General features: G+C 50.5%; 1 protein-coding gene and 3 gene segments (V, D, J or C); all 4 read left to right on the forward strand.

Moving 5' to 3' along the window:
- Positions 1-7,110: 7,110 nt before the first annotated feature.
- Positions 7,111-8,119, forward strand: LOC136788794 (immunoglobulin heavy variable 3-21-like). The segment is given in 2 exon segments: positions 7,111-7,543; positions 7,650-8,119. Coding segments are annotated over 2 exon segments (489 nt in total).
- A 958-nt stretch (positions 8,120-9,077) lies between these two features.
- On the forward strand, positions 9,078-9,858 carry LOC136788618 (immunoglobulin heavy variable 3-23-like). The segment is given in 2 exon segments: positions 9,078-9,246; positions 9,353-9,858. Coding segments are annotated over 2 exon segments (639 nt in total).
- A 1,208-nt stretch (positions 9,859-11,066) lies between these two features.
- Positions 11,067-12,185, forward strand: LOC136788790 (immunoglobulin heavy variable 3-23-like). The segment is given in 2 exon segments: positions 11,067-11,371; positions 11,478-12,185. Coding segments are annotated over 2 exon segments (612 nt in total).
- Positions 11,990-13,943, forward strand: LOC136788540 (uncharacterized). The gene is made up of 2 exons (XM_066987099.1): positions 11,990-12,194; positions 12,308-13,943. The coding sequence occupies exons 1-2, from the start codon at positions 11,990-11,992 to the stop codon at positions 13,453-13,455; spliced, it is 1,353 nt and encodes a 450-aa protein (XP_066843200.1). The 3' UTR covers positions 13,456-13,943.
- Positions 13,944-14,375: the final 432 nt, after the last annotated feature.

The following is a 14,375-nucleotide window of genomic DNA, read 5'->3' on the forward strand; positions in this document are numbered from 1 at the left end:
GACATCCCTTATTTCCGCTGAAATTATTAATGAGGAAATACATTAATAAAATTAATAAATTTTATTAATAAATTAAAAATTAAAAAATAAAAAATAAAAAATAATAAAATAAAATAATAATACTACTAATAATAAATTAATAAATTAAAAACTATGATAGCACCAATTTCTGCTAAAATACGGATTAAATTTTTCTAATATTTCTAATAATAATAAATCTAATAAAATAGAAATGATATTTCTAATATTGTCATTCTATTTCTAATATTTCATTAACAATAATAATTAATAATTAATAATAACAATGGGATTCTTTCTAATATAATAAAGGCAATGATTTCTTAAAAATAATAAATTAATAAGCGATATTTCTAATAGTTTTAAAGTAGCGAGTATTTCTTGAAATTAATAACAAAAGAGGTGTTTCTAATAATAATATTAAAACGTGTATTTCTTAAAAGCAATATAAAAACACGTATTTCTAATAATGACAATTTTTAAATAGTCATTTCTTCAGTAATAATAATAATTTCTAATAATAATTTTAAGGTAGCAAGTATTTCATACGGAATAACAATAAAATACATAAATAAAAATAAATATTTTGTAAGACATCGGCAATTCTGAGATAAAATAATAAAAATAAATTTGAATAAAATAATACAATTAAATTCGAATAAAACAATAAAAATAAACCCAAATAAAAAAAATTAAATTGATTTTAATTGATTAAAAAATCAAATAAAAAATAATAATTAAAAAAATAATAATTAAAAAAATAATTAATAATAAATAAAAAATAATAAATAAAAAATAATAAAAATATAATAAAAAATAAATAAAAAATAATAAATAATAAATAATAAATAATAATAAAAAATAATTAAAAAATAATAATAAAAAATAATAATTGAAATAAAATAATAAAAATACCGCTTTTTAAGCAAAATTAGCCAAACCCAGAAGAATCTGGGCCCCGAGGTGAGTTTTTGAGCTCGTCGCCTCCTTCTGAGGCCCGCCCGCGCCGCGGCCCCATTTTTCTGTCATTTCACCCCAATTTGGGGTTTCCCCACCGCGCAGGTGCCCGGCCCGAAAATAGCAAGAATCGAAGCCGAAAGACCCAAAAATGCCTTTTTTTTTTTGCACATTTCTTACTTTTGTGCCAGCTGGGTGCTTAGAAATAAATCCATTCCCCCCCCGAAAGTTGCGATTTTCGTTAAATTTCTATTTTTTTTTTTTCCCAGGCACCTGCTAATTACGTTTTTCCCAACTTGCCCCGGAATTTGGGGTAATTACTCGATATTCGGTAAATTCGGAGCTTATCATTTCCGATACTTTCCTGCCCACCTAAATTCCAGGATTTTGGTTAAAAATAGGATTTAATTAAATCCTTTTTAATTTTAATTAAATCCTTTTTAATTTTAATTAAATCCTTTTTAATTAAATTAGTTGTAATTAAAAGTAGTTGTAATTAATCATAATTAAATGGAAATCTAAATGCTGATGTAATTAAATAAAATTAAATATATTTATCAGTATTTTTATCATAAGACATATTTGTAATAAAATATATTTTTAATCAAATATATTTATACTCGAATATATTCTTAATTAAGCTCCTTAATAGGCAAAGCTATTATAAATTTGATTAATAAGTAGATTTGTAATTATTTTATAATTATATATTAATTTATTATATATTTATAGTCATAAATATATATTATATTTATAATTTATTATATATTATATATAATTAATTATATAATAATTAATAATATAATAATCAATTAAGTATAAAATTATTAATTAATTATAAAATAATAATTAATAATAATAATTATATATAATTATATATTATATACTATAATAATACTATACAATATATATAGTATATATTGAATATCTATAATTTATAAAAATATAATCATTTAAAAATATTTAAAAGCTAACAATTTATTAATTATAAAAGCTAATTTATTTAAATATGTCATAATTCAATATATAGATTATTTATGTTTCATTTATATATTTATAACTTAATGTACCTCTAATTAAAATCATTTATACTTAAGCGCTCCTATATTTCAATTAATTTATCATTATTGCAGATTTAATTAACTATAATTAAGTGTTTTTATAGTTTAACACATATATAAATTAACGTTTTTAATTGTTGATAATTCCATGTATTGCTAATTAAGTGTAGGTATAATCAAACCCTTTTAATTAAACACATCGATTAATTTTTATAATTACACATCATTAATTATATATTTAATTATATATTTAGTTATATATTTATATATAATATCTTATATATTATATATATTTAATTATATATATTAATCATGTTCAACTATATTTATATTTGATTGTGATTTTTAATTATGTTTTTAATTAACCGTGTTTAAAATTAAATCCTTCTGGCTGCCAAGTCAACCCTGACACGCACCTGCTGTGCCGGAGGCGGGGCGGGGGGGGGGGGGGGGGCTCATTTGCATATGCAAACGAGGATGCCCCGCACTGCACGCAAACGAGGGGGGCGGGGCTTGAGTGTATGCAAATGAGGGGAGCTTTGAAGGGTTATGGTGGACCCACGGCGGGCCCATAGAGTCCTCCAGCCCCATAGCGGTGCCCATAGGGTCCTCCTGCCCCATAGCGATGACCATGGGGTCCTCCAGCCCCATAGCGGTGGCCATAGGGTCCCCCAGCCCCATAGCGGTGTCCGTGGTGTCCACCAACCCCATAGTGATCCTCCATGGAGGCCTTCAGCCCCATAGCAGCGCTCATGGTGTCCACCAACCCCATAGAAGTCCTCCAAGGAGTCCTCCAGCCCCATAGCAGTGACCACGGGGTCCCCCAGCCCCATAGCGGTGCCCGTAAGGTCCTCCAGCCCCATAGCGGAGATACGGGAGGAGGAGGGACGTCCTCAAAGTCCCAGGGGAACCAACGACGGTCGGTGCGGCCTGCTGTAGGCCTCTGCCTTCACCTCACCCCGTCCAATACCCGTGACCTTCGAGTCCCTTCTCGGGCAGGCCAGGGGCTCCCTGACCTGGGAGCCCAAATTCCCTTCACTGAGCCCAAATTCCCTTCGTTAAACCCAAACTCCCTTCATTAAACCCAAATTCCCTTCACTGAAACCTAAATTCCCTTCACTGAGCCCAAATTCTCTTCACTGAGCCCAAATTCCCCTAATTAAACCCAAATCCCCTTCACTGAGCCCAAATCCCCTTCACTGAGCCCAAATTCCCTTCTCCAACCCCAAATCCCCTTCTATGACCCCAAATTCCCTTTACTGAGCCCAAATTCCCTTCTCTGATCCCAAATTCCCTTCTCTGATCCCAAATTCCCTTCACTGAGCCCAAATTCTCTTCACTGAGCCCAAATTCCCCTAATTAAACCCAAATTCCCTTCACTGAACCCAAATTCCCTTCGCTGATCCCAAATTCCCTTCTCTGAGCCCAAATTCCCTTCACTGACCCCAAATTCCCTTCTCCAACCCCAAATTCCCTTCTCTGACCCCAAATTCCCTTCTCTGACCCCAAATTCCCTCCACTGATCCCAAATTCCCTTCACTGGGCCCAAATTCTCTTCACTGGGCCCAAATTCTCTTCACTGAGCCCAAATTCCCTTCACTGAACCCAAATCCCCTTCACTGAGCCGAAATTCTCTTCACTGACCCCAAATTCCCCTAATTAACCCCAAATTTCCTTCATTGAACCCAAATTCCCTTCACTGAGCCCAAATTCCCTTCACTGACCCCAAATTCCCTCCACTGATCCCAAATTCCCTTCACTGAGCCTAAATTCCCTTCTCCAACCTCAAATCCCCTTCTATGACCCCAAATTCCCTTCTGACCCCAAATCCCCTTCTATGACCCCAAATTCCCTTCTGACCCCAAATCCCCTTCTATGACCCCAAATTCCCTCCACTGACCCCAAATTCCCTTCTCTGACCCCAAATTCCCTCCACTGACCCCAAATTCCCTCCACTGATCCCAAATTCCCTCCACTGGGCCCAAATTCCCTTCGCTGAGCCCAAATCCCCTTTATTAAACCCAAATTCCCTACATTGAACCCAAATTCCCTTCACTAATACCCATGAATTTTGGCCCGTATGTTGAATTTTCAGGCAAATACGCAGACGTTTTTGCTTTGAACACGATTTTACCAAAACACATGAACATTTTGGCCCTTTACGGTTCTTTCCTGCAGCGACCACCGCAGAATGGGTTGAATCTGCCCAGATTCGGCTCCGGCTGGGCCTTTTTATGTTCACCCAGCGATGGCCGGGCGGTGACTCTGCTCCTCCAGGTCCCCCCAGGGCTGCAGGCGGCCGCGACGTTGGACGAGTCCGGAGGGGGCCTCGTGAAGCCCGGGGGGTCCCTGACCCTGGTCTGCAAGGGCTCCGGCTTCACCTTCAGCAGCTACAACATGTTTTGGGTGCGACAGGCGCCCGGGAAGGCGCTCGAGTGGGTTGCTACTATTAACAACGATGGTAGTAGCACATACTACGCGTCGGCGGTGAAGGGACGCTTCACCATCTCCAAGAACGACGGGCAGAGCACGGCCACCCTCGTGATGAACAGCCTCAAGGCCGAAGACACCGCCACCTACTACTGCGCGAGACCTGCTGGTAGTGGTGCTTGGAGTTATGCTTATGCGACTGATGGTGCTGCTGGTGCTGCTGGCATTGTTCGTGGCCCAGGGAAAGGCCCCGACACAACTCACCCCGGCCACCAGCGGGTTCTCCACCCGCAGCTCTTCTCAGCCCCATCACTACCGACAGCACCATCGCCGCCACCAACATCACCGTGATCATCATCATGAACAGCAACACCACCAACACCATCACCATAAAGAGCACCGCCAGCAACATCTCCAACGCTTTCAACACCACAACCAGCACCATCAAGAGCCCAACCACCATCATAGCCTCCCGCGCAGTAGTAGGTGGCGGTGTCTTCGGCCTTGAGGCTGTTCATCTGCAGGGTGGCCGTGCTCTGCCCGTTGTTCCTGGAGATGGTGAAGCGTCCCTTCACCGCCGACGCGTAGCCTGTCCAACTACCACCGCTGTCAATACCCGCGACGTATTCGAGCCCCTTCCCGGGCGCCTGTCGCACCCAATACATGTGGTAGCTGCTGAAGGTGAAGCCGGAGCCCTTGCAGACCAGGGTCAGGGACCCCCCGGGCTTCACGAGGCCCCCTCTGCACTCAGAGAACCCGAGCACCTTGCTTGGTGCCACCCAGCACCTCCACATCTCCCTTCCCAGCCAACTCCTGCTGCCGTGTGCCCATCCGGCACCACATCTCATCTCCTCAGAGCTCACTGCAGTCCCTGGATAGTCCCAAACATCTCCGGCTTCCCCTTCAGCAGCTACACCATGATGTGGGTGCGACAGGCACCATGGAAGGGGCTCAAGTACGTCGCGAGTATTAGCGACAGTGGTAGTAGCACATTCTACGCGCCGGCGGTGCAGGGACGCTTCACCATCTCCAGGAACAACGGGCAGAGCACGGCCACCCTGCAGATGACCAGCCTCAAGGCCGAAGACACCGCCACCTACTACTGCGTGAGAAGTTATGATGGTTATGCTGGTCCTGGTCCTGCTGAGAATGCTGGTGCTACTGGTGCTGGTGCTGCTGGTGCTGCTGGTGACGTTCGTTGTGGTGCTGGTCGTGATGATGGTGTTGGTGATGTGAATACTGTCAGCCATCAAAACCACCAGCACTATCACCACACCAACTACTGCTAGAACTTTTCGCGCAGTAGTAGGTGGCGGTGTCTTCGGCCTTGAGGCTGTTCATCTGCAGGGTGGCCGTGCTCTGCCCGTCGTTCCTGGAGATGGTGAAGCGTCCCTTCACCGCCGGCGCGTAGGCTGTGTAACTACCACTGTAGCTAATACTCGCGACGTACTCGAGCCCCTTCCCAGGCTCCTGTGGCATCCATCCCATGGTGTAGCTGCTGAAGTCATTGCCGGAGCCCTTGCAGACCAGGGTCAGGGATCCCCCAGGCTGATCCCCCACTCTCTGTCCTTACCCACAGGGCTGCGGGCAGTGCAGAGATTGGCCTCGTGAAGCCCGGGGGGTTCCTGACCCTGGTCTGCAAGGGCTCCGGCTTCACCTTCAGCAGCTACCCCATGTATTGGGTGCGACAGGCACCCGGGAAGGGGCTCGAGTGGGTCGCACAAATTGGCAGCACTGGTAGTGGCACAGACTACGCGTCGGCGGTGAAGGGACGCTTCACCATCTCCAGGAACAACGGGCAGAGCACGCTCACCCTGCAGATGAACAGCCTCAAGGCCGAAGACACCGCCACCTACTACTGCGCGAAATATGCTCGTAGTGGTGCTTGTGGTTATGCTGGTGAGATTGATGGTGGTGCTGGTGCTGCTACTGCTGGTGCTGGTGCTGCTGGTGCTGATGCTGCTGGTGCTGTTGGCTGTGGTGCTGGTCATGATGATGGTGCTGGTGATGTGGATACTGTCAGCCATCAACACTACGAGCTCTATCGCCACTCCAACCACTGCTATAACCTTTTGCGCAGTAGTAGGTGAATTTGAATGAAATTGGGGTGTTGATTATTATTCTTGCCATTTACACACCTACCACATAGAATTTTTTTCCTCTTTTTTTCCATTTATTCCAGAATACGAGAGTATTTTGAACACTTTGGGGCCAGGTGAGTCCAGAATGTGGGAATGTCATCCCACTTCTGGGCTACAAAACCCCCAATTTGAGAATTTTTTGCCAAGACCTTCAGCGCTGCCCACCCAAGCATAGCCAGGCAGATGTTTGTGCGGGGGCTATTTCTGGGCAGAAAATGAGTTATTTTGGTACTGCCTGAAACCTCAGCAGCTGGAGCAGCCCCGAAACACGGCCGCTTTCTGTTTCCTGTGTCCATTTTAGAGAGACTGCAATTAAATTACTCAGCATGCATATTAAGTAATCCATCCCATTAAATAATTCCGTGTCATAAGTGATCAGGGGTCACGATGAAATAACTCAAAGCACCCCATGAATTAGTGCATGGTAGAGAATTAAATGAAATGACAAAGAAACACAACGAATGCTTGTCAAAGATCAAAATAAAATAATTCCACACGTCTTATTAATTAGGGCATGGTAGGAAATGCAACAAACCTCAAGTTTATTGAGTGGTTTCTACTCAGCAAAGAAACACGATGAGTCCTGGTCAAGGATCGCCCTGAAATAATTCAGTGCGTGCAATTAATGAGTGCGTGGCAGGGAATGCAATGACATAACGAGGAAACACGATGAGTGCTCCTGAAATGGAACAAGGAAAAAATCTAACGAGCCCAATTAATGAGCCCATCGTAGAGAATGTAATGAAGTAACTCAGTGCAATGAAATAACTGAGGGCAATGAAATACCCCAAGGAGGGAACGCGATGAATGCCCCTCCGGGCACCTTCAAATGCGCCCGTCCCCAGCGTCCCCACAGCACCCGGCGCCCCCTTCCCCTACCCACCATGAGTCCTCACGCCTTCGCCCTCCTCCTCCTCCTCCTGGCCACCGTCCCAGGTAGGGCCCGGTCCCGCGGAGGCTGCCGGCGGCCCCGGCTCCCCACGGCCGTGCGGGGGCCCGTGCAGTGCGGCTGAGCCCACCGCTCTCTGTCCTTCCTCCCCAGGGCTGCGGGCGGCCGCGACGTTGGACGAGTCCGGAGGGGGCCTCGTGAAGCCCGGGGGGTCCCTGACCCTGGTCTGCAAGGGCTCCGGCTTCACCTTCAGCAGCTTCGGCATGGGATGGATGCGACAGGCACCCGGGAAGGGGCTCGAATACGTTGCGAGTATTCACAACGGTGGTAGCTACACAGACTACGCATCGGCGGTGAAGGGACGCTTCACCATCTCCAGGAACAACGGGCAGAGCACGGCCACCCTGCAGATGAACAGCCTCAAGGCCGAAGACACCGCCACCTACTACTGCGCGAAAAGTTCTAGCAGTAGTTGGTGTGGTGATAGTGCTGGTGGTGTTGATGGCTGACAGTATTCACATCACCAACACCATCATCACGACCAGCACCACAACGAACGTCACCAGCAGCACCAGCAGCACCAGCACCAGTAGCACCAGCATTCTCAGCAGGACCAGGACCAGCATAACCATCAGCACTTTTCGCGCAGTAGTAGGTGGCAGTGTCTTCGGCCTTGAGGTTGTTCATCTGCAGGGTGGCCGTGCTCTGCCCGTTGTTCCTGGAGATGGTGAAGCGTCCCTTCACCGCCGACGCGTACCATGTGCTACTACCAGCACTGTTAATAGTAGCGACCCACTCGAGCCCCTTTCCGGGCGCCTGTCGGATCTATCCCATGCTGAAGCTGCTGAAGGTGTATCCGGAGCCCTTGCAGACCAGGGTCAGGGACCCCCCGGGCTTCACGAGGCTCCCTCCGGACTCATCCAACATCAGCTGCTGCTTGTCCAGGAGGATCCTGGGCCCTCGATTGCCCAGCCCTGCAGAAGCCCAGGGCGACGTCCGTCAGCCTGAGGGCTTCGTGGGTGGAAAGCCTCAGGAGCGACGACCCCAGAGCCCAGCGCCGAGTGAGAAGAGCTGCAGGTGGAGAACCCGCTGGTGGCCAGGGTGAGTTGTGTCGGGGCCTTTCCCTTGGCCATGAAGAATGAGAGCAGCACCAGCAGCACCACCAATCTCACCAGCATGACCATAAGCATCACCGTAACCACCAACTTTTTTCGCGCAGTAGTAGGTGGCGGTGTCTTCGGCCTTGAGGCTGTTCATCTGCAGGGTGGCCGTGCTCTGCCCGTCGTTCCTGGAGATGGTGAAGCGTCCCTGCACTGCCGGCGCGTATATTGTGGTACTACCACCGCTGTCAATACTCGCGACCCACTCAAGCGCCTTCCCGGGCGCCTGTCACACCCAGCTCATGCCGAAGCTGCTGAAGGTGTACCCGGAGCCCTTGCAGACCAGGGTCAGGGACCCCCCCGGGCTTCACGAGGCCCCCTCCGGACTCGTCCAACGTCGCGGCCGCCCACAGCCCTGGGGAGGAAGGACAGAGAGCGGTGCTCCGTCGATAAAAAGGATCAGGCGCCTTACTATGAAGTAACTCAGGGCAATGAAATACCCCAAGGAGGAAACGCGATGAACGCCCCTTCAGGCGCCTTCAAATGCACCCGTCCCCAGCGTCCCCACAGCACCCGGCGCCCCCTTCCCCTGCCCACCATGAGTCCTCACGCGCTCGCCCTCCTCCTCCTCCTCCTGGCCGCCGTCCCAGGTAGGGCCCGGTCCCGCGGAGGCTGCCGGCGGCCCCGGCTCCCCACGGCCGTGCGGGGGCCCGTGCCGTGTGGCTGAGCCCACCGCTCTCTGTCCTTCCTCCCCAGGGCTGCGGGCGGCCGCGACGTTGGACGAGTCCGGAGGGGGCCTCGTGAAGCCCGGGGGGTCCCTGACCCTGGTCTGCAAGGGCTCCGGCTTCACCTTCAGCAGCTACACCATGCAGTGGGTGCGACAGGCACCTGGGAAGGGGCTCGAATACGTCGCGGGTATTGATAGCTATGGTGGCACAGCCTACGCGCCGGCGGTGAAGGGACGCTTCACCATCTCCAGGAACAACGGGCAGAGCACGCTCACCCTGCAGATGAACAGCCTCAAGGCCGAAGACACCGCCACCTACTACTGCGCGAAAAGTGCTTACGGTGGTGGTGGTTCTGCTGAAAATATTGATGGTGCTGTTGGTACCGGTGCTGCTCTTGGTGTTGGTTGTGGTGCTGGTCATGGTGATGGTGCTGGAGTTGTTAAGACTGTCAGCCGTCAACAGCACCAGCGCTCTCACCACCCCAACCACCAGCAGCTCTCGTGCAGTAGTAGGTGGCGGTGTCTTCGGCCTTGAGGCTGTTCATCTGCAGGGTGGCCGTGCTCTGCCCGTTGTTCCTGGAGAGGGTGAAGCGTCCCTGCACCGCCGGCGCATAGGATGTGCCACTACCATCCTTGCTAATATCTGCGACGTACTCGAGCCCCTCCCCAGGCGCCTGTCGCACCCAAACCACGAGGTAGCTGCTGAAGGTGAAGCCGGAGATGTTTGGGACTACCCCCAGACTGCAGCGAGGTCTGCTTTACCCACACTATTGGAACATTTTGCTCCAAAAATTAAAGGATTTTCCCATTCGTGGCCACCCTTGCCCCAAATAGAAGGACGCGTTGCCTCTTATGCTTACTCTTGACCTCAGTATGGGCATGCTTTTGCCCTCTCATGGCTATTTTTGCCCCAAATACAGAGGTGTTTGGCTCTATATGCCCTCTTTGCCCCAAAAATGAGCACCTGGCTCATTTTCAGGGGCACTGTGGCCCCACGATGGGGGTCCCTTGCCCTTTATGGATGCTTTTCGATGCAAATAATACACATTTCCTACTTTTTGACAACAATTTTGAATGAAATTGGGGTGTTGATTATTATTCTTGCCATTTACACACCTACCACTTAGAAATTTTTTCCTCTTTTTTTCCATTTATTCCGGAATACGAGAGTATTTTTAAGACTTTGGGGCCAGCTGACTCCAAAATGTGGGAATGTCACCCCACTTCAGGGCTAGAAACCCCCAAATTTTAGATTTTTTAAGTGAGACATTCAGCACTCCCTCCAGTGCCCACCCAAGCATAGCCAGGCAGATGTTTGTGCGGGGGCTATTTCTGGGCAGAAAACGAGTTATTTTGGTACTGCCTGGAAACCTCAGCAGCTGGAGCAGCCCCGAAACACGGCCGCTTTCTGTTTCCTGTGTCCGTTTTAGGGAGATTGCAATTAAATTACTCAGACTCCAAATGAAATAATCGATCCAATTAAATAATTCCGTGTCATGAGTGGTCAGGGATCACGACGAAATAACTCAAAGCACCCTATGAATTAGTGCATGGTAGAGAATTAAATGAAATGACGAAGAAACACAACGAATGCTTGTCAAAGATCAAAATGAAATAATTCCACATGTCTTATTAATTAGAGCATGGTAGAAAAATGCAACAAATCTCAAGTTTGTTGAGTGGTTTCTACTCAGCAAAGAAACACGATGAGTCCTGCTCAAGGATCGCCGTGAAATAATTCAGTGCTTGCAATTAATGAGTGCGTGGCAGGGAATGCAATGACATAACGAGGAAACACGATGAGTGCTCCTGAAATGGAGCAAGGAAAAAATCTAACGAGCCCAATTAATGAGCCCATCGTAGAGAATGTAATGAAGTAACTCAGGGCAATGAAATACCCCAAGGAGGAAACGCGATGAACGCCCCTCCAGGAACCTTCAAATGTGCCCGTCCCCAGCGTCCCCACAGCACCCGGCGCCCCCATCCCCTGCCCACCATGAGTCCTCACGCCTTCGCCCTCCTCCTCCTCCTCCTGGCCGCTGTCCCAGGTAGGGCCCGGTCCCGCGGAGGCTGCCGGCGGCCCCGGCTCCCCACGGCCGTGTGGGGGCCCGTGCCGTGCGGCTGAGCCCACCGCTCTCTGTCCTTCCTCCCCAGGGCTGCGGGCGGCCGCGACGTTGGATGAGTCCGGAGGGGGCCTCGCGAAGCCCGGGGGGTCCCTGACCCTGGTCTGCAAGGGCTCCGGCTTCACCTTCAGCAGCTACGCCATGTATTGGGTGCGACAGGCACCTGGGAAGGGGCTTGAGGAGGTCGCATATATTAGCAACGATGGTAGTAGCACATACTACGCGCTGGCAGTGCGGGGAGGCTTCACCATCTCCAGGAACAACGGGCAGAGCACGGCCACCCTGCAGATGAACAGCCTAAAGGCCGAAGTCACTGCCACCTACTACTGCGCGAAAGCTGCTGATAGTGGTGCTTGGAGTTATGCTTATGCGATTGGTGGTGCTGCTGGTGCTGCTGGCATTGTTCATGGCCCAGGGAAAGGCCCCGACACAACTCACCCCGGCCACCTGCACGTTCTCCACCCGCAGCTCTTCTCACTGAGCACTGGGCTCTGGGATCGTTGCTCCTGAGGCTTTCCACCCACGAAGCCCTCAGGCTGACGGATGTCGCCCTGGGCTTCTGCAGGGCTGGGCCAACAAGGGCCAAAGTTCCTCCTGGACAAGCAGCAGCTGATGTTGGATGAGTCTGGAGGGGGCCTCGTGAAGCCCGGGGGGTCCCTGACCCTGGTCTGCAAGGGCTCTGGATACACCTTCAGCGACTACTACATGGGATGGATGCGACAGGCACCCGGGAAGGGGCTTGAGTTCGGCGCGATTTTTTTACAGCGATGGTAGTTACACAGGGTACGCGTCAGCAGTGAAGGGACGCTTCACCATCTACAGGAACAACGATCAGAGCATGCTCGCCCTCGTGATGACCAGCCTCAAGGCCGAAGACACCGCCACCTACTACTGCGCGAAAGAAGCTGGTGGTAGTGGTAGTTGGGTTTATGCTGAAGGTATTGGTGGTGCTGCTGGTGCTGGTGCTGCTGGTGCTGTTGGCTGTAGTGCTGGTCATGATGATGGTGCTGGTGATGTTAATATTGTCAGCCACCAACAGAACGAGCTCTATCACCACTCCAACCAGTGCTATAATGTTTCGCGCAGTAGTAGGTGGCGGTGTCTTCGGCCTTGAGGCTGTTCATCTGCAGGGTGAGCGTGCTCTGCCCATCGTTCCTGGAGATGGTGAAGCGTCCCTGCACCGCCGGCGCGTAGGCTGTGTCACTACCACTGCTGTAAATACCCGCGACGAACTCAAGCCCCTTCCCGGGTGCCTGTCGCACCCAAAACATGTCGTAGCTGCTGAAGGTGTATCCGGAGCCCTTGCAGACCAGGGTCAGGGACCCCCCGGGCTTCACGAGGCCCCCTCTGCACTCAGAGAACCCGAGAACCTTGCTTGGTGCCACCCAGCACCTCCACATCTCCCTTCCCAGCCAACTCCTGCTGCCGTGCGCCCATCCGGCACCACATCTCATCTCCTCAGAGCTCACTGCAGTCCCTGGATACTCCCAAACATCTCCGGCTTCCCCTTCAGCAGCTACACCATGATGTGGGTGCGACAGGCACCAGGGAAGGGGCTCAAGTACGTCGCGAGTATTAGCGACAGTGGTAGTAGCACAGGCTACGCGCCGGCGGTGCAGGGACGCTTCACCATCTCCAGGAACAACGGGCAGAGCACGGCCACCCTGCAGATGAACAGCCTCAAGGCCGAAGACACCGCCACCTACTACTGCGCGAAAAGTTCTGGCAGTGGTTGGTGTGGTGGTGCTGCCACTGGCTGTGGTGATGCTGCTGGGGATGTTGGTGATGGTGCTGATGGTGTTGATGATAGTGCTGGTGATGTTGGTGATGGTATGGATGATGTTGGAGGTGTAGGCGATGATGCTTTTAGTGAAATTGATGGTTCCGGCAAGATTGGTGGTGTTGGTAACTTTGATGCCGTTGTCGGTGATGGTGATGGCATTGATAATTATCACGGTGTCGATGATGTCGATGGTGTTGATAATGATCACAGAACCACGGACTCATAAAAACCCAAGTTTGGAAAAGGACCTACCAGGTCACCCACTCCCACCATCCTCCTACCACCACTGCTACCCACTGAGCTACTACATGACGACGGGGTCGATGATGATGAAGGCGCTGCTCACGCTGATAGAGAGCGCGATGTTGATGAGGCTGACGGTGCTGCTGCCCTCATGCACGGCACAGGGAAAGGGCCCGGACACAAATTCTCCTGGCCACAAGAAGCATGTCCATCAGCACCACCAGCTCTGCCCATCGTTCCTGGAGATGGTGAAGCGTCCCTCCACCGCCGACGCATATTTTGTGTAACTACCAGTGCTGGTAATAAGCGCGACCCACTCGAGCCCCTTCCCAGGTGCCTGTCGCACCCAGTGCATTTCGTAGCTGCTGAAGGTGAAGCCGGAGCCCTTGCAGACCAGGGTCAGGGACCCCCCGGGCTTCACGAGGCCCCCTCCGGACTCGTCCAACGTCGCGGCCGCCCGCAGCCCTGGGGAGGAAGGACAGAGAGCGGTGGGCTCAGCCGCATGGCACGGGCCCCCGCACGGCCGTGGGGAGCCGGGGCCGCCGGCAGCCTCCGCGGGACCGGGCCCTACCTGGGACGGCGGCCAGGAGGAGGAGGAGGAGGGCGAAGGCGTGAGGACTCATGGTGGGCAGGGGAAGGGGGAGCCGGGTGCTGTGGGGACGCTGGGGACGGGCACATTTGAAGGCTCCTGGAGGGGCGTTCATCGCGTTTCCTCCTTGGGGTATTTCATTGCCCTGAGTTACTTTATAGTAAGGCACCTCAGCCTTAGTATCGTCAGAGGTCTCTCTGTCCTTCCTCCCCAGGGCTGCGGGCGGCCGCGACGTTGGACGAGTCCAGAGGGGGCCGTGTGAGTCCCGGGGGGTCCCTGACCCTGGTCTGCAAGGGCTCCGGCTTCACCTTCAG

The sequence above is a fragment of the Anser cygnoides genome, chromosome W (genome assembly GCF_040182565.1).
Source record: "Anser cygnoides isolate HZ-2024a breed goose chromosome W, Taihu_goose_T2T_genome, whole genome shotgun sequence".
NCBI lineage: Eukaryota > Metazoa > Chordata > Aves > Anseriformes > Anatidae > Anser > Anser cygnoides.

Excerpts from the sequence above, each read along its gene's own strand:
- LOC136788540 (XM_066987099.1), top strand. The coding sequence starts at position 11,990 with ATGTCGCCCTGGGCTTCTGCAGGGCTGGGCCAACAAGGGCCAAAGTTC. Across the intron at positions 12,195-12,307 it reads CGGGAAGGGGCTTGAGTTCG|CCTCAAGGCCGAAGACACCG; the intron begins GCGCGATTTTTT and ends CGTGATGACCAG.